Raw genomic sequence first — 26,140 nt, forward strand, 5'->3', positions numbered from 1 at the left:
TTGCAATTAGAGCAAATGTTTAATTTTCTTGTAAACTGTTCCATGGAGCTTAACTTTACATATATGAGAGTGCTTTGAATTTGGAGATAAGAGGTGATGTTTGAACACTTTTGTGTGTGTAACATTCTGAATTTGCTGACTCAATTTAAAAATAGCTACAGAGAAGTACAGAGAAGCAATAAGCGCGAGCTACATTGTTTTAAAGACACTTCTATATCAAAATGTGATGGAGGTATACACAGGCCTCTGACCACTTTAGAGAGTTTTTAGTGACATTACGTCCTCACAATGAAAAATGCAACTCTATATGTGAAATTTCAAAGTTAAATTCAACCACATGGTTAGTTCAATGGGGTGTTAAAGAGAGATTTTTAGGACTGGAAACTATTTCTGAGAATTATATAATGTTAAATCTGAAAGGCACTGGAGCCCAATCCCGCCAGACTACAGATGATGAAACTGAGGCCCAGAAGAGTTATGTAACTCCTTAATGACAGAGGCAGGGCCAGGACCCAGCCCAATGCACTTGCCTTCCACTTGGAAATGACAGATAATTGGAGGGTAAGTTAGGTCAGTGTTTGTAGAGAGAAATAATAATTTTGTATTTCATGAATTCTAAGATGCACATTTCCCCCCAACATGTTTACAGCTCTTCCCTAGGCTACCCATCATGTTTCTTGAAAACAATTAGTAGTCCTTTTACGTGTCACTTAGAGACCAATCATTGAGGAAAAGAGATTTCAAGGCAGTAGGCAATGAGAGAGGGTTATAAGTGGGTAAGTGATTTCCAAGTAACCAGGGACCCCGAGAGATGGGACAATGGACTGAGAACCCTTACGAGCTCCAAGAAGCAGCACTAACCTCACAGTATAAGTACAGGGTCCTTCTGGAGTTGTGTGCCCAAACCTATAACCTTAGGCTGCATCCTCACTGGGCTTGATTTTAAAAGTGAGTAAGGAATACACAATCCCATCTAGAGGCCAGGAGCCTGTATCTTGACAAAAGACAATCCTGTCGGGCCATGATAACCCCAAAGGATGTCAGTGTATTTGCATTTTGCTCCCATTATCAGGCCATGGAATTTGGTATACAGTTTGTATTACTAATACTTAAAGTGAATTTCAACCCTAACGTATAAAATTATGTTCAATAATATTCAAATAATGAAAAACAACTTACATACTAACCTTCCGAATGATCTAACAACCTTGTAATTTAAATGGAAATGGTATTTAGCATTTTAGATTACTAGAGTCTCTTATTTTAAGCTAAATGTAAGTTACACCACTGCTAACTTACATAATGGATACAGTAGGGGACTAATACATTTTCTTTAAATACATGTCAAAATGTTAAGATAGCCCCAGTTTGCTGTCAACTGTACATTGAGAGGCAGACAAATTTGGAGTATATGCTTCAAGAAAACTTTATTATGTGCCTGTCTTCTGTGTTCCCATCGTCCCCTTTGCACAGCTCTTTCCAAATATTTCCCACTGTGTTGCAATTATGGTTTTCGAATCTGTCCCCATGACCTGCCTGAACTTCCTGAGGGCAGGGTCACATCGTGTTCATCAACACTGTCCCGGTGCCAGCATAAACCAGAACAAGAGCCCATGAGGCCAAAGGAAGGAAATGGAGTCCAGTTGGATTCCCAGATTTCAGCTACAGGAGCAGAGTAAGGGCTTTCTGGTGAAAATTTCTAACTCTGGAGGAGAGTAATGGAAGCCTTAAGGTGAGTGAAGGGAAGTTTGTTCTTACATGCTTGAAAGCAATGCCAGCAAACCTCAGCTTTGCAGGGATCCGCACCCAGTAAGGCCGGAATCTTGTCTAGCACTGAACCTTTCTTGGACGTTGCTTTAACCATGACGACCAATTGCAGCTCACAGCTACTGAGCATTTTATATACACTGAAGAGCACTTACTGGGAGACATTTTTGTTTTGAGTACAAGGAAACTTCCTATTTTTCAACGAAAGTCAATAGGAAAATAGACTTTACTTTTCAAAGATTCAGTTTGACTGGAATTAGTGGCTTTTAATTCTGATTTATCAAGGTAAATGAAATTGTAAGATATATAATTGTGATGATTTGATATACATATACATTGTGTAAAATTTCCTCCCATCTAGTTAAGTAATACATCCATATAAACCTTTAAGTTCTACTTACAGCAAATTTTAATTATACAATACAGTGTTATCAACTATAGTCACCATACTATACACTGTACTTTAAATTCTCAGAGTATATTCATCTTAGAACTGAAAGTTTGTGCTCTTTCACCAGCTTCTCCCTTTTTCCCACACCCTTCAGCAAACCACCCTTCCACTATCTTTCCAAGAGTTTGACTTTTTTTTTTAAGATACCACCTATAAATGATAACACCCCGTATCTGATGTGTCGTATTTCACTGAGCGTAGTTGTGCTCTCAAGGTCTATCCATGTTGTCACAAATGGCAGGATTTCTTTCTTTTTCACGGCTAAATACTATTCCATTGTGTCTATATGTACCACATCTTTTTTACGGAATGGATAGCTTGGCATGGCCAGGACAGGTTAGCTGTCGGCCAGCACAACGACAAGAGGATCTTCAGTATGTGGGGTGAGATTCCCTGCAAGCCTATCAACAGGCATTCTATTGACTTTTCATGCACATTCCTCCTGTCATGTCTTACTAATTTGAAAGTCAGTATTAATAATTAAAAGGAGAAAGCATGTCATCTTCTAAAATGGTTTGCCGTAAAGCATTTTCTATGTACAAATAGAAGAAAAAAATTAAACATTCAACAGTCTTTTTACAAGAAGATACATTATAGCATGAATTTATTTTCTATTATGGGATTTAAAAGAGAGCATTACTTTAATGGTTGCATATGCAGCATTTCACCAAAGATACAAACAAACAAACAAACAAACAAAAAACACTTCAGCTTATTTTCTTCCGAAGTTTCCCTACACATGTTATCAAAACATAGATTTACCTCTTGAATCTACAAAAAAAAGAATGTACTTCCTGCGTTGTGTGATAAGATGGAAGATGAAAGGGAAGAAGAACGAACGCCTGTGTGGAAGACTGGCCATGTGTGTCTATTAAAATTAGGTCTTTAATCTACACTGGCACTTCTGAACTCAATAGTGCTATAACAGCCTTCTCATAAAAAGAGATAATAATCATTACTGCCCAAAAGGGCCTGGAAGTCTTAGAAGCACAAAATCAAAGAGTAAATAAATTATAAACTAAACTTTGATTTTCAAGCACTGGGCTTTTTTTTTTTTTTTTTTTTTTAATGCTGAAGGTTAGAGTTTTGTTCTTCCTTATATAGGATGAAGTTATTAAGCTTTCCAAAAAGATGGCATGACTTAAATTCCTTTCCAAGACCTTCTCCCCTTTGTAGACCTACCATTTGGTCTGTGGTGCAACTCAGAAGGGTTTATTAGTGGGCAATCTCATGGGTTAGCAAAGGCTAAATGCATATTAAAATGAAGCGTAATTTTAATTGACCCACATTAAGCTTGACCCAGCTTCAATGACCCACCACAATGTTACATCTTTGAGTTCCTACTCCTTCCAACAGAAGAGATTCAATTCAATTTCTCCTCCAGTGGCTTCCCCACCCACTACACCCCACTTACACACATCGCCCATGTCTCTTTGAAGCCTAAAGACATTATAAAAAAGCAGCAGAGAACAGTAAAAAACAAAACAGAACAAAAATAATGGGGGAATATTTTGTGTCTGCTCTTAGATTCTCTCAAACCAAAGCATGTAAGTTCCCTGGTGGTCTAGTGGTTAGGATTCGGTGCTCTCAAATCAAAGTATGTGAAAAACTATGACAAAAACAACAACAATAAGTCCTGGACAGAGGTGATTTCTTGACCTTCTACTATATGGTTATCTTTCTAGAAAGGAGGTAATTTCAATTCGCTGTGTAATTATTCCTACACATCCAGTCCTATTTCAATGTGAATCACACCACAGACTAAAATATGCCAAGATCTTTTATTACCATACCACTGATTTTCTTTTCATTATAAATCAATCAAACTAAATAGGTCATAATCACTTAATCAGTATGCCAAGCATTGCCTCTGGGAATTACCTGCAATTCTCTGACAGCTAAAATTCTTTTTAGTGCTTTGAAATCTAATTCTACTCAACCTAACCCCACCCCAATTCCTTCACATTGAAATATTCATTGTATGAGGCATAGAGTTTGTCCTGGAATGGGTATCACGGACACCAACAGCAGGGATTCGATTAATTCATGAGGAAAATAGATTATGCTATCACTCAACATGTGATTAAGACTTTTCCTCTTCCCTCAGCAGCCAAGAAAAATGAGTGGGAGAAAGACACTCTCCCAAAATTAAGTTGTTGATAGACATGTGCCTCCCTCTTAAGAAAGGGGTTGATTGTTCCCTACAAAGGAAAGTCCACGTCATTTCTAAAGGTTAGGGAGTCCGCCTTCATTTGTATTTATTAAATCTCTGAGGAAATCTCATCTAGTCCTATAGCTTTCCATGATATCAATATGCAGATGGCTCCCAAATGTCCACCTCTGTCCCTGACTTTTCCTCCAAGTTGCCTTCTCACCCTATAAACTCATTTGTCTACTGAGCATTTCAGACCTCACATAGCCAAAATAATTCTTGGGTCTCCCCACCAGACCTGTCTCAGTCTTTCCTAGAACAGTGAACATGCTTCCAAAGTGTTGGACAGGGTCCTGCGTGCTGCACAAATACTGACTCATTGAATCCTCACTGCCTATGAAATAGGTACCAATATGACCTCATTTCACAGATGCAGGGAGGCCTCGATTTCAATCCAAGCCACTGGAGTCCACAGCCCACAGGCTTAACCACAATGCCATACTCCCACAGCAGTGAACAGTCCCGATACTCACACAATAGCCCACGCCACAGATAGAAGAGTCACATTTGATCCTCTATTCCCCACCACCACCTCCAAACCACCGGGAAGTCAGTCCCCCTGGCCTGACCTCCGAATCGTGTCTTCTCATGTCCACAACTCTTGTTAGGCCATATTTAGGCCAGGAGCAGAAACCTTATTTGAAAAGCCATCTTGTCTTGATCTTGTCTTGCTTTATCTCCTAGGGGCCTGTGATCAGCAGGCCTGGGCAGACCTGGGGCCAGGGTTTGGAGCTGGAGGGCTTGGTCCTGCCCTGAAATCCTTTGTCATTGAAGAGGGAACAGCCTTGTTTACCCCCTCCATGGTATGGTGTAAAACTCCATACCCCTCTTTGCTGGGCGAGCGAGGTTATGATCTTTTCTAGCCTGACCTCCCGAAGCTCAAACATGCCAAATAAATTCCAATAGACCAATTTTGGTCTCCTGTGACTCATTCCTCTGGCCATGCCTAACAACTCTCTGTCACCATCATCACCACCTGCACTACTCCAACAGTTTCAGAAATGATTTTCTGGTTTCCACTGCTGCCTCAACTCAATCTACAGTACTCAAAGTAACTAGAGTGATCTTCCTAAAAGTTGAATCAGAACAGGTCACTTCCTACTTCAAACTCCAATGGCATCCAGAGCCCTTGGGAAAAAAACCCCACTACTCCCCAGGACCTGGGAGGCCCCAGAGGTCTGACAATCCTCTCCTCTCACTACACTCCAGACATACCACTTTCTTTGGGCTCCTGAAAACTGCAAAGGTATTTCTGGCCTCAGGGTCTTTGCATTTACATTGGTCTCAAACTGAAAGCTCTTCCCCAGATCATCACAAGAGATCTTTCTTATCATTCAGGTCTCAAATGAAAGTAATGTTCCAGGACAGGATTTTCCCAACTGGGATCCAATCACAGCCGCGTCTCCCCTCTCCTCCCAAGTCACTTTCTAGTACATCACTCTATACTGTTTGCATCATAGCACTTTCTGATATTTCCTCATTTGTTTATTTTGTTACTTGTTTCTTGCTCTTTTCCTTTTCAACACACAGAGACTGTAGGATCTTTGTCCCTCTGTTGAATCCCATCTCCTGAGGATTTAGATTAGCCCCTGGGTAATAATGCCTAATAGTAGACACGCCTTAAGACTTGTCTCAGGACCCCTTTAATGGTTTTCTATTGCCTGTGGATAAAGACCAACTCTCTTAACAGATGCCATAAGGCCACTTCTCCCTGCTATGTCCACAACACTAATTAACTAGACCACTTTCCTTGGGGGGGGGGGCTGCCTCCCCTGCCTGCCTTCACTCCTCCAGGAGATTCCTCCTGCTCTTCTGGCCTGATTAAATTCAGACTCATCCTTCAGATTCTGCTTAAACATCTCTTCCTCTGGAAACCTTCCCTGAGACCCCAGCAAGGTTCAGGCTTTCCACCCTTACAATATACTGTATTTGCCTCTACATAATTTTTCACACTTATCTTTTTGAACTGGTAAATTGTAATAACTTGTAAAACAAACAACAAAATTCCTGTGTTCCTGACTAGACTGCAATTCCACACCCCAGGGAATAAATCTGTTCTATTCATTCAACAAAAACGTTGATACTGAAGTAGGATGCCTCACTGTAAAACCAGTTTGTTTTTCAAACATGGGAAAAACACAAACTACAGAATCTCCCCTGCGCGAAGAGGCTAAAAGCCTTCCTTGAACTTGTCTGCTCTAATTCCATGTCCCAGGATGACTATAAATCGTTCCCATCACTGCCCTATCTTCTATCCTGCCCTCAGCAGATGGAGAGAAAACATGACCCACCCTCTGCCCAGATATTTCAGGTTCCCTCCCTCCCTTCAGCAACAGAATAGCCAGAATTGCTGGGCCTTCCATTTGGTTAGCTTATCGCTGCCCTGTGGTTACGGAGGCCAAACAGAAATATCCAGCCTGTTTCTTATACCCCAGAAGAAGTTCAGATCAGTGTGACATGAAGCCCCCAGACCTGGGTTAAATATGGAGGTGACCACACCCAGGGAATTGGAGATCTTTCAGCCTTATGATGCCAGGCCTTTAACTGGTATAGGCCTACAAGGTGCAAAGACAGAGGCTTAAACAACTGACAGATAAGCTCATTTAATTTGGTGCCTAAAATCCAGCTATGCTTTTCAGGAGATTGTTCACATAGTGTTACAAAATACAAATATATCAATGTGTGGTGTCTTATCTTCTTCTATAATTGTCATCTTCAGGTTGGAGAAGGGTGGTTAGCCTCTGGAGATAAACTGCTGGGCTCGCTGGCTCCATCCTGCCCTTCTCTGGGCTGTGCCCTGACCCAGTCTGTATGAGCCCTTGGGGTTACAAGCATAGAAGCCTGTAGGATTGCTAGGCTGTTACAAGGGGAGAGAACACTCTCCTTTCACGTGGAAACTAAAGGAACTGGGCCAGGTTAGTTAGTATGATTACTAGGTAGATAGGGAGGTCCCTGATGGAATAAACACAAAGCAGCCATATCCTGAAACTCCAGGCCCTGGAATGTCTCCTTCACTCCAGGACAGAGTCATGAGAATACGCCTTGAGGTTAATAAATAATCTCAAATCCCTTCTGGCCTGACAAAGAAGCAGATCTGATAGATAGGAACGGGTTGGTTCGTTAATCCCTTCAGAATGAGCAAACAGGACAAACCTGATAGATGAATTCTATTAGAAGGCTCCAGCCCCCTTCCCCAAGCAGGCAAGGGAAGGTGTAAAAGAAAGAGCTTTTGCCTCAGTCATGGGACACCCCCATTCGGGACCCCCTCCCGCTCGGGAGCTGCTACCTCTTCTGCCTCTAATAACCTATCCTCTTTTTAAAACTTTTTGCCTCTCCCTGGTCTGTGTTTCCATTCTTCGGCTTCACAAGACACGATCCTGGCCCACACCCAGAAACTGCTAGCAAATCCAACATTACCTACATCGTTTGGGGAGTCACAGGAAAATATCCCCACATCAGAACCACAGTAAGGAAATATCAGCTCCTCACACAAAGGGTACCTTCACAAAGGAACAAATGGTCTTAGACCTGTGTTCTCAGGAGAGAGCAGGCAAAGCTGGCCCCCAGCAAAACTGAAATAACTGCTGCCCATTGCTGGTACCTCTCACTGTGGACTAATAGGCCTCTCTCCGTCCATTTACAATTTTATGAAAAAACATAAAGAAAAATATACATCTTTAACAAATGTTTAAGAATATGTAATAAAGAGAAAACAAATTTAAACTGTGCAACCACATAAAAGTGGTCTGAGTGAAAACAGAATTTTGGTGAACAATGTTTCATTTCATGAAGCTACTTTCTAGAGTCTGCTTCACACACAACATATTTAATGATTATTCATATTTCTTTATTTTACTTCTAGAGAAATATTTTTTCCACCTAGGCACAGTACCAAAGCAGCCTTGTAGGAAAAAAATAAAATAAAAAAATGAAAGAGCAGTGAGGCAGCAGGCTAAGTGATTTTTAAAAAATTCTCTTAATATACTTACGCAGTAGTAGTCTGCATGTCATGCCAGCTCTTGCTGAAGTTCTGTTTCAATTCATTCATCAGGTTCATGCCGAGTTTTTGTTTTATCTCAACCAGATGCCTTTCTTTCGCTGATAACACTTGTCGCAATGTTGTAATTTCGTCTTCTAGCTACAGGTAGAAGGGAAAATGGTGGGGAAAGATGTCAGACCAGCTGAAATACACCCTTGCGAAAGCTCTGAGAGCTACATACGAGGCAGCCTCTGCACCCTTTTGTTTACAGCATACGCTGGGCTTTAGCAAACACATCCTGCAGAGATGATAGCCTAATGTTTAAAAGCAGACATAGATTTGTTAGTGTTAATGCTCATAAAACTAACCACTGTTCCTTGTAAAAACTTTTATTTGCACAGCAAAATATAAACAAGGAAATAAAAATCACCTGTAATGTACAAAAGTCACTGCTTAGTTTTTTTGTTTCTAATCTTCCAAGCATTTTTAAAATTGTGGATAGATATAATTTTGGAATAAAAAATTGGTTTTGTATTGTGGGCCTTCTTTTATAAACAATTTCTTTTCAAGTGTCGCTAGTCGGTATTGTTTGTTTAGGTTCTGCCAACCGCACACAGCTGCATTGGTGTCGGCACGTATTTAGCAGACATTGTGGTTTTGTCAAGCTAGTACCTTAGGAAGGGAGGAACAAGGGAGGAGATGATACATGTGAGGAAGCTGTGTTGCTTTTTCTTGTAAACAATTTTATTGACATGTAATTATCATACAATAAGCTGCACACATTTAAAGTGTACAATCTGTAAATTTTGACATGTATATTCCTGGGAAGTCATCACCACAATCAAGATATCCGTCCATCACCTTGAAAAGTTTTCTAGGTCCTCTTTGTAATTTCTCCTTCCCTCTTCTCCCTCATGCCCCTGGCAGCCTCTGATTTTCTTTCACTATAGTTTTGCATTTTCTAGAATTTCGTATAAATTGAGTCATACAGTATATACTCATACTTGTCTGGCTTTTTTCACTCAACCTAATTATTGAGGTTGAGCTACATCCATGTTGCTGTATTATTAATGGTTCTTCCCTTTTTAGGGCATTGTAGTATTCCACTGTACTGGTATACCACAGTTTGTTACCTATTCACCTGCTGAAGGATATTTAGGTTTGGCTAATGCAAATAAATCCGCTAGGAACATTCATGTACAAGGCTTTATATGCACATGTTTCCTCTTTCCCCTTTGCTGCAGAAAAGCAAATCTCTTCAGCATTATAAAACTACTCTTGCAAATGTAATTTCTAACAAAGAGTTTGGAAAACACCCAGGTTTTAGAGTGTTGCTATATCCCAAGAAAACAAATTGGAACTTCCACAAAGTCTCTGATTTTAATTGGTTGTTGTATGTTTTAATGTATTGCTGTGGTAATATTGATGCAGTTCACACCTTTGTTTTCTGAAAAGTATAAACACTTGTGACTTTCTTTGTGAAGACAGAATCATTAGTACTCCCTTAGTCTCTCACATGCATGGAGGTAACAAAAGCCTGACACTTCTCTAGATTTCATATTTAAAAAAAGAAAAATGGAGCAGCTGTGTCTCATTTACATTCAAAGTATCACCCTTCTTCTGACCACAAAATACATCACTAACTCTTTCAGTCATCTTGCAAAAGTGTTCCTTGAATTACCAGAGACATAGCTACTAGAAGAGCACCTCAAGAAAGACATCTAACTTTGCAAAAATGTGTCTTTTTATTAGCGCAACGAGGATTTAGCCCCAGTAGTGAACAGCAGGAATAGTGTTGTTGCGTCCCGTGCAACGAGGGTTGTGAGGAGCGAGGAGGGCAGCGCAGGGTTAAGAAAAGACAGTAGCCATAAAGAGTGAAGCGGGGCCAAGGGGACTCCAGCCTCAAAGACTGGGCCCCAAATCAGGCCTAAGCATAGGTTTTATTAGTTAGGTGGGGGAATAAAGGAGATAAAGCTTGTCAGTCTCAAGATCTGTGAATCTTATACATCATAATAGGAAACTGATTCAAGCCAATCACCCTTGCCTGCAGGCAGCTGAACCCTAAATCTCAGGATGCACTACTTCCCCAAGGGATAAAACCTTTATGCATATGAATAGATGGAGGCAAACCATTGAATCTCTTCCCTTGCAGGTTGTGGAAAGGAATGCAGCCACAGAGGCAGAGGCTCTCCTTAGCTGGGGGAAGGTGGGGGCTGTGCCCACCTCTATGAACTCCATGGGTTCTCCTGTTGGTCCCCACTCAACTGCGCCTGGCTTGAGTTGTCCCTCCCAGTGGGGAATCTTACTCATCATTAACTGACCAGCCATTTTTCTGGGGCCAAACAGGGAGACATAAGTTGCAAACACAAAGGTGAAGCAAAGTCCCTGAAAAGATCCAACTCACAGACTCTCCTTTCTTTAAGGGCAGGTACATGGAGACAGACAGGTAGGCTGCTGTGTGGCAACATAGTGTTATAAACATTCATGTACACAAATAATAACTTAAGCAAAACAGGCAGAAATACTGAATCAGAAGCATCTTAACTACTATAGTAGAAAAGAACAGTATCTTGGGGTTTTAATATCAGCAAAATCTCTTGGTAATTTAACATTATCCATTTTTTATGTTCATGGAACATTCTTTCATGCTCATGAAAATGCATCTAAAATCTTTCTAAAATGAATTATATTTTCCATAAACATGTTATGATCAATAGGACCCTGTCTTTTCTTGATGAGCAAGAGTTTTCAGACGCAAATGTATACTCATTACTGCAAAAGAATTATGCTCGGAGACCACTCAAGGGGATAATGCTTGTAGTCTCTCATTAAATGAGAACACACTGTTATTTTAAAAATTAAACCCGTTTCTTCTTTTGCTAGCATGCTGTATTTCCCTTTTTCATCTTTGTCAGTGTGTCTTCCTGCATGTAATCTGCTGCCTAATATTTCAAGGTCGTATCTCTAGCTCTCTCACGAAAGAAAATGCTTGGGCTACGTGTCAGACTTTTATTCTGTATTTCAAAGACCTTTTCTGCTTTCTTTTGAGTAAATAATATGTTTCGAGGGACTGATACCACTGGGCTTTTTTGCTTTGTTTTTATTTTGTTACATCAGATATTACTGTAGTTTCTACTGTGTAATAAAAATAATGGGAAAAATTTAACTTGCAGGAAGAATTTATAGATGTAAAGGAGTAAGAGGCCTAAACATCATATTCTCAACCTTATATGTATGGAACCCCAGACATTTATTCAAAATTACAAGGGATGGGGAGTAGGATATTCATTAGTGGGGAAAGAGTAAAAGATTCATAGTTTCATTTTTTAAAAAAACATTTTGTACTTTATTTATTTGACATTTAATAAAGATTCCTACTTTTCTAATGAAATGCTTGATCCCCAAAAAGTGAGAAACACTGAAGTGACCAATTTACCAAACATCACCCTAAACAAAGAAATATAAAGTCCCACACCTAATAATTTAAAAATTGAAGCACATATAAAAAGATATTTGTGGGGAAGAGACTTCTAATGATGGAGACCGGAACTTGGTTATTCTCAGGTTTTGTAATGCAATTCTTGCCATTTCAGTAAAACACAAGACTCACCCTTCATAAAGCTTTCAGTATAATTATTGGTGATCTAAATATATGCCAAATCTATTAAGCAAATGTCAGAAGTTGACAAAACATATAATTTTAAATTATATTAACTTGCAAGATTGAAAATGGCCAACCACATCTCTTTCTGCAGAACAAAAAGTCCTGCCACAACAGAAAAACCTTTTATCACAAATGCTTTAAATAATGATCATGGTGAGAGTCAATCCCTCATTTAACTAATGAGATGTTTTTGGTCTGGTTACACCAGTGGTTCTCAAGTTCAGTTTATGTAAAAGTCATTCAGAGACTGTATTTAAAATGCAGATTCCAGATTTATGATCCTTTTAATGCCCTGAAATTCTGATGTCTTAAATTTGGTGGGGCCAGATGACATACATTATTTAACAAGCACCCCAGATATTCTGATGAAAGTAATATGGAAACTCTATAATGTAAGTATCTTGTAAGGCATATCCACTTCCATTTGGAATGAGGTGGAGTGCAGGTAAATCATTAATTAAAGTGTTTAATATGTCCTTTCCCCTTTAATCTTAAATTAATCATGACTTCCTCAGAAACTAATGTCTGGTTCTTTGGTTTCTTAACTCCCTAGAAGATCTCCTTGTAGGATAAATATTTATGCCCAAGAGTAGATACTTAAATTTGATTATTTAAATATTAATTAACAGGAACATAATAAGTATTGATGAAAATGTGGAGAAATCGGAAACCTTGTACATTGTTGGTGGGAATGTAAAATGGTTCAGCCACTTTGGAAAACATTTTGGTAGTTTCTCAAAAAGTTAAACATTGAAATACCATGTGACCTAACAATTGCACTTCTAGGTATATTCCCCAAAGAATTGAAAACAGGTACTCAAAAATATCCTTGTATATGCATGTTCACAACATTATTCACAATAGCCAAAAGGTGAAAATAGCTCAAATATTCATCAAAGGATGAATGGATAAATAAATTGCAATGTGTGTGTATTCAGCTATAAAAATAAATTAAGTACTAAGATACACTACATTATGGATGAACCGCAAAAAACATTAGGCTAGGTGAAAAGAGCCAGACACACAAGATCACAAAATGATTCAATTTACATTAAATATACAGAATAGATAAATCCATAGAGACAAAATGCAGATTCATGGTTGAAAGAAAGAAGGGGACATGGGAAGTAACTACTTAAAAGGTATAGGGCTTCCTTTTGGGGTAATGAAAATGTGCTGGAACTAGATAGAGGTGGTGGTTACACAATACTGTAAATGTACTAAGTGCCATTGATCTATTCAATTTAAAATAGTTAAGTTTAAAGTTTATGTTCTATCAATTTACCTCAATGAAAAGTGAAAAAAAATATAAATTAATCAATACGATTTAATGATTAGCTTCAATATGAAATTGATGGTTAGAAGACTGAAAATTGACTTTTCTATTTTATATGCTAGATTATGTAAAATATCTAACTCAAATCCAACAAAAGAAAAATACTTTCATAAACTATTAATCCTCAGTATGATGTTTAGGAGTAAGAATATTTGGTCTCTTGCACACAGTGCTTCAAGGCCTGCCTCTTCTCCTGGCTATCCCTGCCCTTTGGCTAAGAGTCTGGAAGAACTAAGATTAAAACGCAGATACTTCCTGGAGTGTTTGATGCTTAATTTTACGTATTAACTTGCCTGGGCACAGGGTACCCAGACATTTGGACAAACATCATTCTAGGTGTGTCTGTGAGGGTGTGTTTGCATGAAATTAACATATGAATTGGTAGACTGAGTAGAGCAGATTGCTCTCCCAAAGTTGGTAGGCCTCATCCAATCAGTTGAAGGCCTAAATAGAATAAAAAGGCTGACTCTCCCTCAAGTAAGAGGGAACTCTTCCTGTCTGACTGTGTTTTTGCTGGGACATCGTGTTGCTGTTTTTTCCTACCCCCCACCCCCGCCTTTGGATTCAAACTGACATTGGCTCTTCCTGGGCCTCAATCCTGTCAGCCTTTTAAACTAGAGCTAAATCATGGGCTCCCTTGGGTCTCAAGCTTGCTGATTGTAGATCTGGGGACCTGTTGGCCTCCATAATCACATCAGCCAATTCCTTATGATAAATCTATATCTCCACCCTATTGGTTCTATTTATCTGGAGAACCCTGACTAATACAGAGGAGAGGGGTGTTACAATAAGACATTATTGGTTATGAACACTTTGGTTCATAAACACTAGCTCAGTCCAGAAAGAATAAGAATGAATGTTTTGAAGGAAGGAACTCAGAGAGAAAGGTCAAGAGCCCAAGGCACTTCTTTGTAAGACTAAGAGATGGGGGTGAGGGTCAGGAGGGAGGGGGGAAGGCATGGTGCACTCTTCTCTGGGAACGACACAACAAAGGAAGAGAGGGGAGCCAAGAGAGAAATAAAAGGATCCTGAAAATAGGTTCTGCCTACTTGAAAACACTGTCTGGTATTTTTCCTAATCTTATTAATGCCATTCTCCTTGAGTCATTTTATCGAGGGGACATTGGCAATATTTAATTGCTATATGATACAAATTTATAGTATTAAAGTCAACACTTCATCCTTTTCGAAAGCCAAGTCACCGTATGGAATACTAAGCATAAAATGCAGCTTAATGAAATGGAAGCGGGAGTAGGGTATTAGTAGCACAGAAATATTGAGCAAATTTATTAAAAACGGAGAGAGAAAGAAACAAAACTCCACCGAACAGATGTGTAAACACCTCAGAAAAGATGTCAAGAGCAGCTGGTAATAAGACAAATGAGCACACATCTCTGAAACAAAACAATATTTCTTTATGTACTGATACATTTGTGAAAAAGCATCATCTACTTCTGGTATTTACCAATATAAATATGCACTGAAGCTATAAAATAATTCAAGTTAATTGTAAATCTTATTGCTTATTACATGCTATACACAAACCATTGCTCCAGATCAGAGGTGATAATGGCCTCACGTGAAAGGAACCTTTACAAAGACTCATATTAAAAAGCCACAATAATAATTAAAAAGACTAAATTATTTTACCAACAAATCCTTTTTAGAAATGCAGACATGGCCTAAGAAGTAGCCTTTTGGACAACACTGGGTAATTTTATGTTTCCTGCCACAAGGACTTCTATTGCCAGCACTGGTGAGCACGCAACAGTATGTGGGTAACGTGGGTGAATGGAGTTGGGAGTTCCACCGAAGTCTAGGGCATTCTCATGGGAATATGACAAATACCAGTTCAGGATACAGCAGTGAGGGGGGGATCCAGCAGAGCCTGAAGACAGTAGGAGAATCTGAGGAAACTAGGGAGAGGAGTGTATTGAAGAGGAGACTGGACCCCTGGCCCAGACCTGTTTTAAGCAAAGCAGCCAGAAATAAGAAGTCCTTGGACACAAAGGTCTTGCTTAAGATCATGGCCACAGTCGATTGCCTGACTCAAAGACAACCTAATAGACTGGTCTGTGAGGTATCCTGTTACCCAAGTGGCTAACAGACCCAGTAGGATCTTTCCTCAGACACAGGGAGGGGTCACTTGCGACCAGGGGCCCAGGAAGAATGTCAGTGGAGAGTTGAGACAGAGAAGCTGAGCTGTCTAAAAGATGTCTCGGTTCTTCATAGGGTCAGTTGTGACACTGCTGAGATGGCTATCTGTGTGTCCTTGTTATAATTAAACCCTAGCACCTGAGGTAATCTGAATGCAAGTGTGATCTGAAAGAACCTGATGTGTGTGTGTGTGTGTGTGTGTGTGTGTGTGTGTGTATACACACATGCTTGTACTTGAAGAAGGGCAAGGAAAGCAGATTTAAGACAAAAATGAGCATGAAGCAGAGGTCGCCTGAGGCGGAGGGAGAAAAAATGGAAATGTGAAGAGGGAAAGCTATGAAGACACACTTGCTTTGTAACATACAGCTGTGCCCGTGAAGTCACGAAGCTACCTTTGGCAAGATGCAGTGCTTCTTCATCTCTGAAGAACTCACAAATAAGAGACAGGAAGCATGGAGACTAACGCATTCTAAGGGATGAAAACATGAATCCTGGCAACCTGAACACAGTAAGAGGAGTCTGGTGCTATTTTCAGAAGCCAGGCTTAAAAAGTCTTAGGAGTGAGACATGCTGGAAGCTCATTAATGTGCCCAAATAAGAGGAATTTCTGAAAACATTGCTGGTGTTTTACATTTATGGGGACTTCATTTAGAAGCAGAGCTTACTTTTTCTTGATTATAAAAATACATGCTCGTTGTCTAACATTTAGAAAATATAGAATGCACAAAAATACATCAATGCATGTATGTCTGTATGAGTATGTACGCATGCATGCATGTATGTGTGTATGTATGTATGTATGTATGTATGTATAACTCAGTAATTCCAGGACCCAGAAACATCAAGCCATATTATAAAAAGTGGTCTGTTACAGAGATTATGTCTGTACCTGAACTTGGACTAAAACGTGAAGGAGTTAAATTTTAGCTTAGAATCAGCTTACACCGGTCTGCACAATATAGCATCTGGACACCACAATTGACATGAACAGCTTGTGAATCAGAATTTCAGGCCTTAAGATGTGGAGCTGGTACACTCTCCATTTAGGCTGACTTTGGTCCGTGCATTCGGGCACGTGTGGTCAACCTGAATGGTGGCTGTGAATCAGCGGTCACAGACCTACTCCCGAAAGAAGCAGGCTATCTGATTTGAGGTACTGTGCTTACTGAAATAATTTCTGCTGCACCAGAGGATTAGCTACTCTTTTATTTTATAATGAAGTTATTTTAGGGTGTGTCTTGTGAAAGCACCTGAAAATCTCCAATATTATTATGAGCTGTCATAAACACACACTATCAGAACAAGACAGCTTGAAGAGCCTGGAGTGGACAAAGTGGGGTGAGGGGTAGGTTGTGCTCAAAGCTCTGTCCCCTGCCTGTGGAAGAGGCAAGAGCATGAGGGCAAAGACTTGCTTCCAGGAGCTTCCTGCCCACTGAGCCAGGGATTCAGTGTGGGGAGGGAATGATGGCCTCTTCCCTTCTGTCCCCACCACTCATTCTGTTTGAGAAGCTCCCCTCCCTCCTACAGTGTAACGCCTCCTTAGCAAAGTGGTTAAGGGTTAGTGGCACTGCAAACAAAGGCTTGAACAAGGAGTTGTGTTCGTGATGAGCCAGGCATCCTTCCCACCTCTAGGTCCAGGTGCCCCAACAACTACACAAGAGCTGATGAAGCCTACATTCGTCATCACTTTCCTCTCTGTCCCCAGAGCTTTATTCTTCTGCAAAAGAGTACACAAGTCAATCAATTCAGTTGCTTCTAGGATTGACTTTTTTATTGCAAAACAAAATCATTTCAAAGTATTTGTTGAGCTAAGTTGCTGACCCAAAATAAGAACTGCTCTTAAAAAGCAGCTAGGACTTGTCCCAAGGTTTTCAAGAAATTCTACCAGGTTTGTAAGTGATTTATTGTTCCCACAGTATTGTGATACTAAAGAGAATAAAAGGTGGATGTTTACAAGTAACTATCATTGTTGCTTCAGTAGCACAGCCATTTATTTTAATATTGTAACCAGCAAGTAATGGGCAATTTGCATGACAAAATATCTCAGAAAAAGAAATCATCTGCAATCTATCATTTATTAAATTTCATTGACTGAAAGATAGCAATTGTAAAATGGGACTTACATCAAAGTAATAGTACCTCTCACAATCCAGAGGTAGACATAGCAACAATAAGATGACTACTAAACATACCTGAACTAATTCTGCCTTTAACTCTTCTTTCTCCTCCTCAGAGAGCATGCTAGAGAAGTCGGCACTGGTTATTGCATCCTCATCTCTGCCTTGTAGTGGTTCAGTCTCCAACAAACCTTAGGCAAGATGGAGAAAACACAATGCAATTTTAAAAATGAACAAACAAAATCAAAACAGACTCATAGAAGCAGAGACCAAAGGGATGGTTGCCAGAGGGGAGAGGGATGGGTGAAAACGTCAAAAGGAATATAGTCCATAATATTGTGATGTTTCTAGGGTGATCACACTGTAAGGTATAGAAATCTCAAATCACTATACTGTACACCTGAAAGTAACATAAATTTTATACTATTGTATACCAACTATACTTAAACAAAAAATTAAAAATAATTTTAAACACGGGTTTAGCTAACTTTTAGTTTCACAGTTGGGAGGACTAGATACACTTACCCACCTACTGAAAAGCAACTAAAAATTTCAGGGGAAAAAAACAATTGTTTTAAATGTGTCATGAGCTGTCAAGAAAGTAAAGACTACTAAGAAGCCAAAAAAAAAAAAAAAAAAGAAAGGAAAAAAAAAACGAAGTGAAAAATGGGAAGCCAGAGATGTAAACAAAATAAGTTTTCAGTAGTTCCACATTTGCCACCCAGATGGATGCCAGCTTTGGTTTCCTCTGTCTCATGGGGCGTAGGGAAGAGAGGATAAAAGCCCAGGGCCACCCAAGGAGGAGTTTAAGGTGAGACCCCTGCATAAATCCGTCTCCACAGGGCTACACGCTGAGAATAAGGTGAACTGGAAATAAATATTTCCACTCTACACAGGGATCTGCAAGGCTGACTGACTGCCTTGATACTCAGCACTGAATGCACAGACCAAAAGAACCTCCCCTGAGAATTCATAACCCTGAGTGGGCCTGCGCACTTGAATGATTACCACCTGTGTGGTCCAAAGCAACCTTGCTACAGAATGTAGAGTATTAAGACCTTTGTGCATTTTGGATGTGGGACTAGGCAGATATGGAATCTGGAGCAGCTGCAGCTGTGAGGAAACATCATGGACAAACTGATTCAGACAAAAAGAAAGTGGGAAGCGCCTGGGTTCTTTACGACATCGTTGTGCCACAGACTAACCCGGCATAGTTCAATTTCTGTCATGTTACTTGAGAGAAATGCCTTATTATTAAAAATATAGAGAAGTTCCCTGGTGGACTGAATCCCTTGGTATCTGGCCAACTCAAATGCATATGTTCTCTGGAGGGCCCAGGATACAGGAGCACACATATATGGAAGCCTCTTTTATGACATGAGTTATGACAGAGCTGGCATTTATACATCTGTGGGGGAGAGGAAGTAATGAGTTCTCTTGGAACAAATGGTTATCCATATAGAAAAAAATAAGATTGGACATCTTCACCATTCAGATCAAACTATAAACATTTTAGAAGATAATATAGGAATTTATATTTATGAATCTCTAAGTAGGAATGGATTTCCTACAACACAAAAAAGAGCAACAATGAAAGAAAGGATGGAGAAGATTAAGAAGGCCCCTTCATCAAACACACTATGTGGAAAATGAAAAGAGAAGTCACTGATTGGAAGAAGATATCTCCCACATGTATAACTATCAAAAGATTTGTTCCCAGAATATACAGAATACCTACAAACCAGTTTTTCAAATATTAATAACCCAATAGAAAAATGGGCCAAAAGACCTGAACTGATTCTTTATAGGGAGAAATAATGGTTAATAAACCCCAGAAAACACGCTCAACCTCACCGATGTTCAGGGAAATACAAATTAAATCATTTCACACCCACTAGATTAGCAAAAAGTTAAAAGTTTGACATTACTAAAAGTTGGTGGCTGTGGAGTACGGAAACCCTCATATACTGCTGGCAAGAATACAAATAGATATATATAACTTGGAAATAATTAACACTATCTAGTAAAATTGAACATTTAGATACCCTACAATTCGGCAATTCCACGCCATATATATGCCTGGGACACTTAGACACCAGCACCAGAGCTCATTAATAAGAACTTTCCTGGTAGCAAAAAAACGTAAGTCATGCAAAAGTCCACAAAGAAAAGAATACATAAGAATGCCAGGACTCAAAAAGTATGATGATTCTACTTATATGAAGCCCCACACATGAAAAACGAACTAAAACATTGTTTAGGAATAAAATGATAAAACATTTAGGACCATGGTTATCTTTGAGGAGGGAAAGAGGAGATGGGAATGGAGGACCCTATGGCAGCTCTCGGAAGGGTTAACAGCGACGCTCCATTTCTGGGAGACTGAATTTCTGTGCCTTAGTATTTTCTGTACTTTAAACTTACTTTGTTAAGTATTCTTTTGTATACTTAGCATTATTATATGATAAACCAATTAAAAATAGCTTTTGTCAAAAGTCAAAAGAGAAAGGTAAGTACTTATCCTGCAAAACCAGAACATTTTAAAGAAAGTAAACATAAGGCCTGATGTGCAAAGTTCTTCTGAAGCTGGCCTCACTCTTGAGTTCACTGTCCCCACATCTCTTTGTCTGAATGAACCCACCCTACCACAAGTCAGTGAACATGGCATCTGGCTTGCTCAAATTCATCAGGTCCTTGTTTCCTCTATGTACTCCAGAGGCCAGTTTCACTGCTAAATAATGTGATGTTTCATTAAGTAATACTGTTTATTATAAAAGAGAGTAAAAGTAAATGACCCATTATTAATCAAAATCACTATTAATCACACCACCCAGAAATACATGCCTTTTTGGTCTATCCTTGCTGATATTTCTTCTATGCATATGTCCATATCTCCTTACATAATTTATATCATTTACTGTTGTGAACTTGGTTTATTTATTCATTTAATAGGATATCATGAAAATCCTCTATGTCTAAAACCACTTATCTACATATGTACATTTTTGATGGTAGTACAGTATTTTGTCTCATGTATGAACGATAATTTATCCTGCTTATTGAGGAGCTGCAGTGAACGTCTCCTAGCCAAGTCATTAGGCAAAATTTTGATGATGTCCTATGCATTAGAGGCCAAGGGCATGGACATTTTGAAACCTACTGCCTAATTATTTTCAGGGAAAGCTGTTCCAGTTTCATGTAAGCATTAGCAACCTATAAGAATATCCCCAGACGCAGTGTAACAACGTAAATAAGTCATTTAAAGGAGAAAAAACACGGTCACTTATTTCTGCTAGTAAATACTATGTTATATGTGGCCAATGTATTTATAATTTTCCAGTGGTTTTTTTAATTTATTGGGGTGACAATTGTTAGTGAAATTACATAGATTTTAGGTGTACTATTCTGTATCACATCATCTATAAATCCCATTGTGTGTTCACCAGCCAGAGTAAGATCTCCTTCCATCACCATATATTTGATCCCTTTACCCTCATATCTCACCTCCCACCCACCTTACCCTCTGGTAACCACTAAACTATTGTCTGTGTCTATGAGTTTTTGTTTCTCATTTGTCTTGTTCTTTTGTTGTTTTTGGTTTATATACCACATATCAGTGAAATCATATGGTTCTCTGCTTTTTCTGTCTGACTTATTTCGCTTAGCATCATACTCTAAAGATCCGTCCATGTTGTCACAAATGTTCCTATATCATCTTTTCTCACCGCCGAATAGTATTCCATTGTGTATGTATACCACAACTACTTTATCCATTCATCTATTGAAGGATATTTTGGTTGTTTCCATGTCTTGACCACTGTAAACAAAGCTGCAATGAACATTGGAGCACACGCGTCTTTATGGATAAATTTTTTCAGATTTTTTTGGGTAGATACCCAGGAGAGGGATTGCTGGGTCATATGGTAATTCTATTCGTAATTTCTTGAGGAACCTCCACACTGCCTTCCATAGCGGCTGCACCAGTCTGCATTCCCACCAACAGTGTATGAGGGTTCCTTTTTCTCCACAGACTCTCCAACATTTGTTACTATTTGTTTTGTTGATGAAAGCCATTCTGACTGGGGTGAGGTGATATCTCATTGTGGTTTTCATTTGCATTTCTCTGATGATTAACGATGTTGAGCATTTTTTCATATGTCTATTTGCCATTTGTATATCCTCTTTGGAGAAATGTCTCTTCAGGTCCTCTGTCCATTTTTCAATTGGGTTGTTTGTTTTGTTGTTGTTGAGTTTCATGAGTTCCTTGTATATTTTGGATATTAGCCCCTTATCAGAGGAACTGTTTGCAAAAATCTTCTCCCATTCAGTTGGTTGCCTCTTTATTTTGTCAATAGTTTCTTTTGCTGTGCAGAAGCTTTTCAGTTTCATATAATCCCATTCGTTTATTTTAGTTTTTACTTCCATTGCCTTTGGAGTCAAATTCATAAAATGCTCTTTGAACCCAAGGTCCATAAGTTTAGTACCTATATTTTCTTCTATGCAGTTTATTGTCTCATGTCTTATGCTTAAGTCTTTGATCCATTTTGAATTAATTTCGGTACATGGTGACAGATAGCAGTCCAGTTTCATTCTTTTGCACGTGGCTATCCAGTTCTCCCAGGAACATTTATTGAAGAGGCTGTCTTTCCTCCAGTGTATGTTTTTAGTTTCTTTGTCAAAAATTATCTGTCCATATTTATGTGGTTTTATTTCTGGGTTCTCAATTCTATTCCGTTGGTCTATGTGTCTGTTTTTCTGCCAATACCATGCTGTTTTGATTATTGTAGCCCTGTAGTACAAGCTAAAGCCAGGCAGTGTGATACCTCCAGTATTGTTCTTTTTTCTTAAGATTGCTTTGGCTATTCAGGGTCTTTTGTGGTTCCAAACAAATCTGATGATTTTTTGTTCTATTTCTTTAAAAAATACCATTAGGATTTTGATGGGGATTGCATTAAATCTGTATATTGCTTTGAGTAATATGGCCATTTTAACTATGTTGATTCTTCCAATCCATGAGCATGGAATGTCTTTCCATTTCTTTGTGTCTTCTTCAATTTCTTTCAAAAATGTCTTATAGTTTTCAGCATAGAGGTCCTTCACATCCTTGGTTAAGTTTATTCCTAGGTATTTTATTCTTTTTGCTGCAATTGCAAAAGGAATTGTTTTTTGTATTTCTTTTTCTGAGATTTCATTGTTAGTATATAGGAATGAAATGGACTTTTGTACATTGATTTTGTAGCCAGCAACTTTACTGTATTCGTTGATTGTTTCTAATAGCTTTTTGGTGGAGTCTTTAGGGTTTTCTATATATAGCATCATGTCATGTGCAAAGGTGATAATTTAACTTCTTCATTCCCAATTTGGATGCCTTTTATTTCTTTCCCTTGCCTGATGGCTCTGGCAAGGACTTCCAACACTATGTTGAAAACCAGAGGTGATAGGGGACAGCCCTGTCGTGTTCCTGAACATAGAGCAAAGGGCTTCAGTTTTTCACCATTAATTATGAGATTAGCTGAGGGCTTGTCATATATGGCCTTTATTATGTTAAGTTATTTCCCTTCTATCCCTATTTTATTAAGTGTTTTAATCATAAATGGATGTTGAATCTTGTCAAACGCTTTTTCTGCATCAATTGATACAATCATATGATTTTTGTCCTTTATTTTGTTTATGTGATGTATCACATTGATGGATTTGTGGATGTTGAACCAACCTTGTGCCCCGGGGATGAATCCCACTTGGTCGTGATGAATAATCTTTTTAATGCATTGTTGTATTCGATTTGCTAGAATTTTGTTTAGGATTTTTGCATCTGTATTCATCAGAGATATTGGTCTGCAGTTTTCTTTTTTTGTGTTGTCCTTACCAGGTTTTGGTATCAGGGTAATGTTGGCCTCATAAAATGAGTTAGTCTCTTCTTCAATTTTCTGGAAGAGTTTGAGCAGGATTGGTATTAGATCCTCTTTGAAGAGTATTGTCTCTTCTTCAATTTTCTGGAAGAGTTTGAGCAGGATTGGTATTAGATCCTCTTTGAAGGTTTGGTAGAATTCACTAGTGAAGCCATCGGGTCCCGGACTTTTGCTTTTGGGAAGGTTTGGATGACTGATTCAATTTCGTTACTGGTAATTATCTGTTTAGATTTTCCAGTTCTTCATGGTTCAGCCTTGGAAGACTATATGTTTCTAAGAATTTGTCCATTTCTTCTAGGGTATTGAATTTGGTGGCATATAGTCCTTCATAGTATTCTTGGATGATCCTTTGTATTTCTGTGGTGTCGGTGATAACTTCCCCTTTTTCATATCTGATTTTGTTAATTAGTGTCTTCTCTCTTTTTATCTTAGTGAGTCTAGCCAAGGGTTTGTCAATTTTGTTAATTTTTTCAAAGAACCAGGTCTTTGTCACATTAATTTTTTCCATTGTCTTTTTGTTCTCTATTTCATTTAGTTCTGCTCTGATTTTTGTTATTTCCTTTCTTCTGCTGACCTTGGGTTTTACTCGTTCTTCTTTTTCTAGTTCTTTAAGGTGTAACATGAGGTTATTTATTTGCGATTTTTCTTGTTTCTTAAGATAGGCCTGTAATGATATACATTTCCCTCTTAAAACTGTTTTCGCTGCATCCTAAAATTTTTGGTAGGATGTATTTTCATTGTCATTTGTTTCTATGTATCTTTTGATTTCTCCTCTAATTTTTCCTTTGACCCAGTCGTACTTTAAAAGTATTTTGTTTAATCTCCATGTATTTGTGTTTTTTCCTGCTTTTTTTTGCAATTGATATGCAATTTCAAAGCCTTCTGATCAGAAAATATGCTTGGTATGATTTCAATCTTTTTAAATTTGCTGAGGCAGATTTTATGTCCCAATACATGGTCTATCCTTGAGAATGTTTCATGTACACTAGAAAAAAAATGTATAGATGTTTTAGTATGAAGTGCTCTATATATGTCAATTATGTCCATTTCATCTAATGTGTCAGTTAGGGCTGCTATTTCGTTATTTATCTTCTGTTTGGATGATCTATCCATAGCTGTCAATGATGTATTTAAGTCCCCTAGTATAATTGTGTTTTGGTCAATTTCTCCCTTTAGTTCTGTTAGTAGTTGCTTGGTATATTTTGGTACTCCCTGATTGGGGGCATAAACATTGATGACTGTTATGTCTTCTTGTTGTATAGTCCCTTTACCATTATGAAATGTCCATCTTTGTCTCTTGTTATCTTTTTCACCCTGAAGTCTATTTCATCTCATATCATTATGGCTACACCTGATTTTCTCTGGTACTATTTGCTTGGAGTGTCAATTTCCACCCTTTCACTTTGAGTCTATGCTTGTCCTTGTAGCTGAGATGTGTCTCTTGGAGACACCATACGGTTGGGTTTAGTTTTTTGATCCAATCTGCTACTCTATTTTTTATTGGTGAGTTCAGTCCATTTACATTTAGGGTGATTATTGATATGTGAGTATTTCCTGTCATTCTATCTTTAGTTTTCTAGTAAGGCTGTGTCTCCATTGTTTCTTTGCCTTTTTGTTGTTGTCTATTATTTCTGTGTGGTGGTATTCTATGATGTTTCTCTCTGTTTCTTCTTTTATTACAGTATATATTTCAGTTCTGGATTTTTTTGAGTGGTTACCCTTAAGTTTATGTAAAAGAAAGTTTGATATTTAAAGTATTCCATTTTGTTCAGCACGCTTCCCATATTCTGGTTGAGGCCTTTACTCTCCCCCTTTTTATGTTTCGGTTCCCACAAATTGTCCCTGTTGATGGTTGAAAAGCATCCTTTAGTATTTCTAGTAGTGCAGGTTGTATTAGAAAATTCCCTCAGCTTCTGTATGTCTGGAAAGGTCTTTATTCCTCCTTCATATCTAAAGGATATCTTTGCTGGATATATTATTCTTGGCTCATAATTTCTCTTTCAATAGTTTGAATATTTGGTTCCACCGTCTCCTGGCTTGTAGAGTTTCTGCTGAAAAATCTGATGAAAATCTAATGGGCTTTCCTTTGTAGGTTACCGTCTTCTTTTCCCTGGCTGCCTTGAGGATTCTTTCTTTGTCATTGATTTTAGACAGCTTCAATATAATGTGCCTTGGAGAAGGCCAGTTTGGATTAAGGTAATTAGGTTTTCTATTTGCTTCTTGGATCGAGGATCCAGTTCTGTCCACAAGTTTGGGAAGTTCTCATCAACAATTTGTTTGAATATGTTCTCTGTTCCCTTCTCTCTTTCTTCCCCTTCTGGTATGCCCATTATTCTTATATTGCTCTTTCTGATGGAGTCAGAAAGTTCTTGTAGAGTTCTTTCATTTCTTTTAAGTCTCAAGTCTCTTTCTTCTTCCATCCATGTCATTTCCAGATTTCTATCTTCGATGTCACTGATTCTTTCCTCCAGCTGGTCAATTCTACTACCTAAGCTGGTTATTTCATTCATAATTTCTTCTATTGAGTTCTTAATCTCCAGAAATTCCAT

General features: G+C 38.6%; 1 protein-coding gene across 4 annotated transcripts in view; it reads right to left on the reverse strand.

Moving 5' to 3' along the window:
• Nucleotides 1–26,140, reverse strand: part of TPD52L1 (TPD52 like 1) — a 94,958-nt gene that overhangs the window by 17,716 nt on the left and 51,102 nt on the right. For all 4 annotated transcript variants that reach the window (XM_081045132.1, XM_081045131.1, XM_081045133.1 and 1 more), the window contains exons 2-3: nucleotides 17,758–17,873; nucleotides 8,420–8,568 (exon numbers count right to left, since the gene is read on the reverse strand). In XM_081045132.1, the coding sequence (XP_080901258.1) occupies nucleotides 8,420–8,568; nucleotides 17,758–17,873 (265 nt within the window). The remainder of the gene's footprint in view (nucleotides 1–8,419; nucleotides 8,569–17,757; nucleotides 17,874–26,140) is intronic.

The sequence above is a fragment of the Rhinolophus hipposideros genome (assembly GCF_964194185.1).
Source record: "Rhinolophus hipposideros genome assembly, chromosome: 3".
NCBI classification, from domain to species: Eukaryota; Metazoa; Chordata; class Mammalia; order Chiroptera; family Rhinolophidae; genus Rhinolophus; species Rhinolophus hipposideros.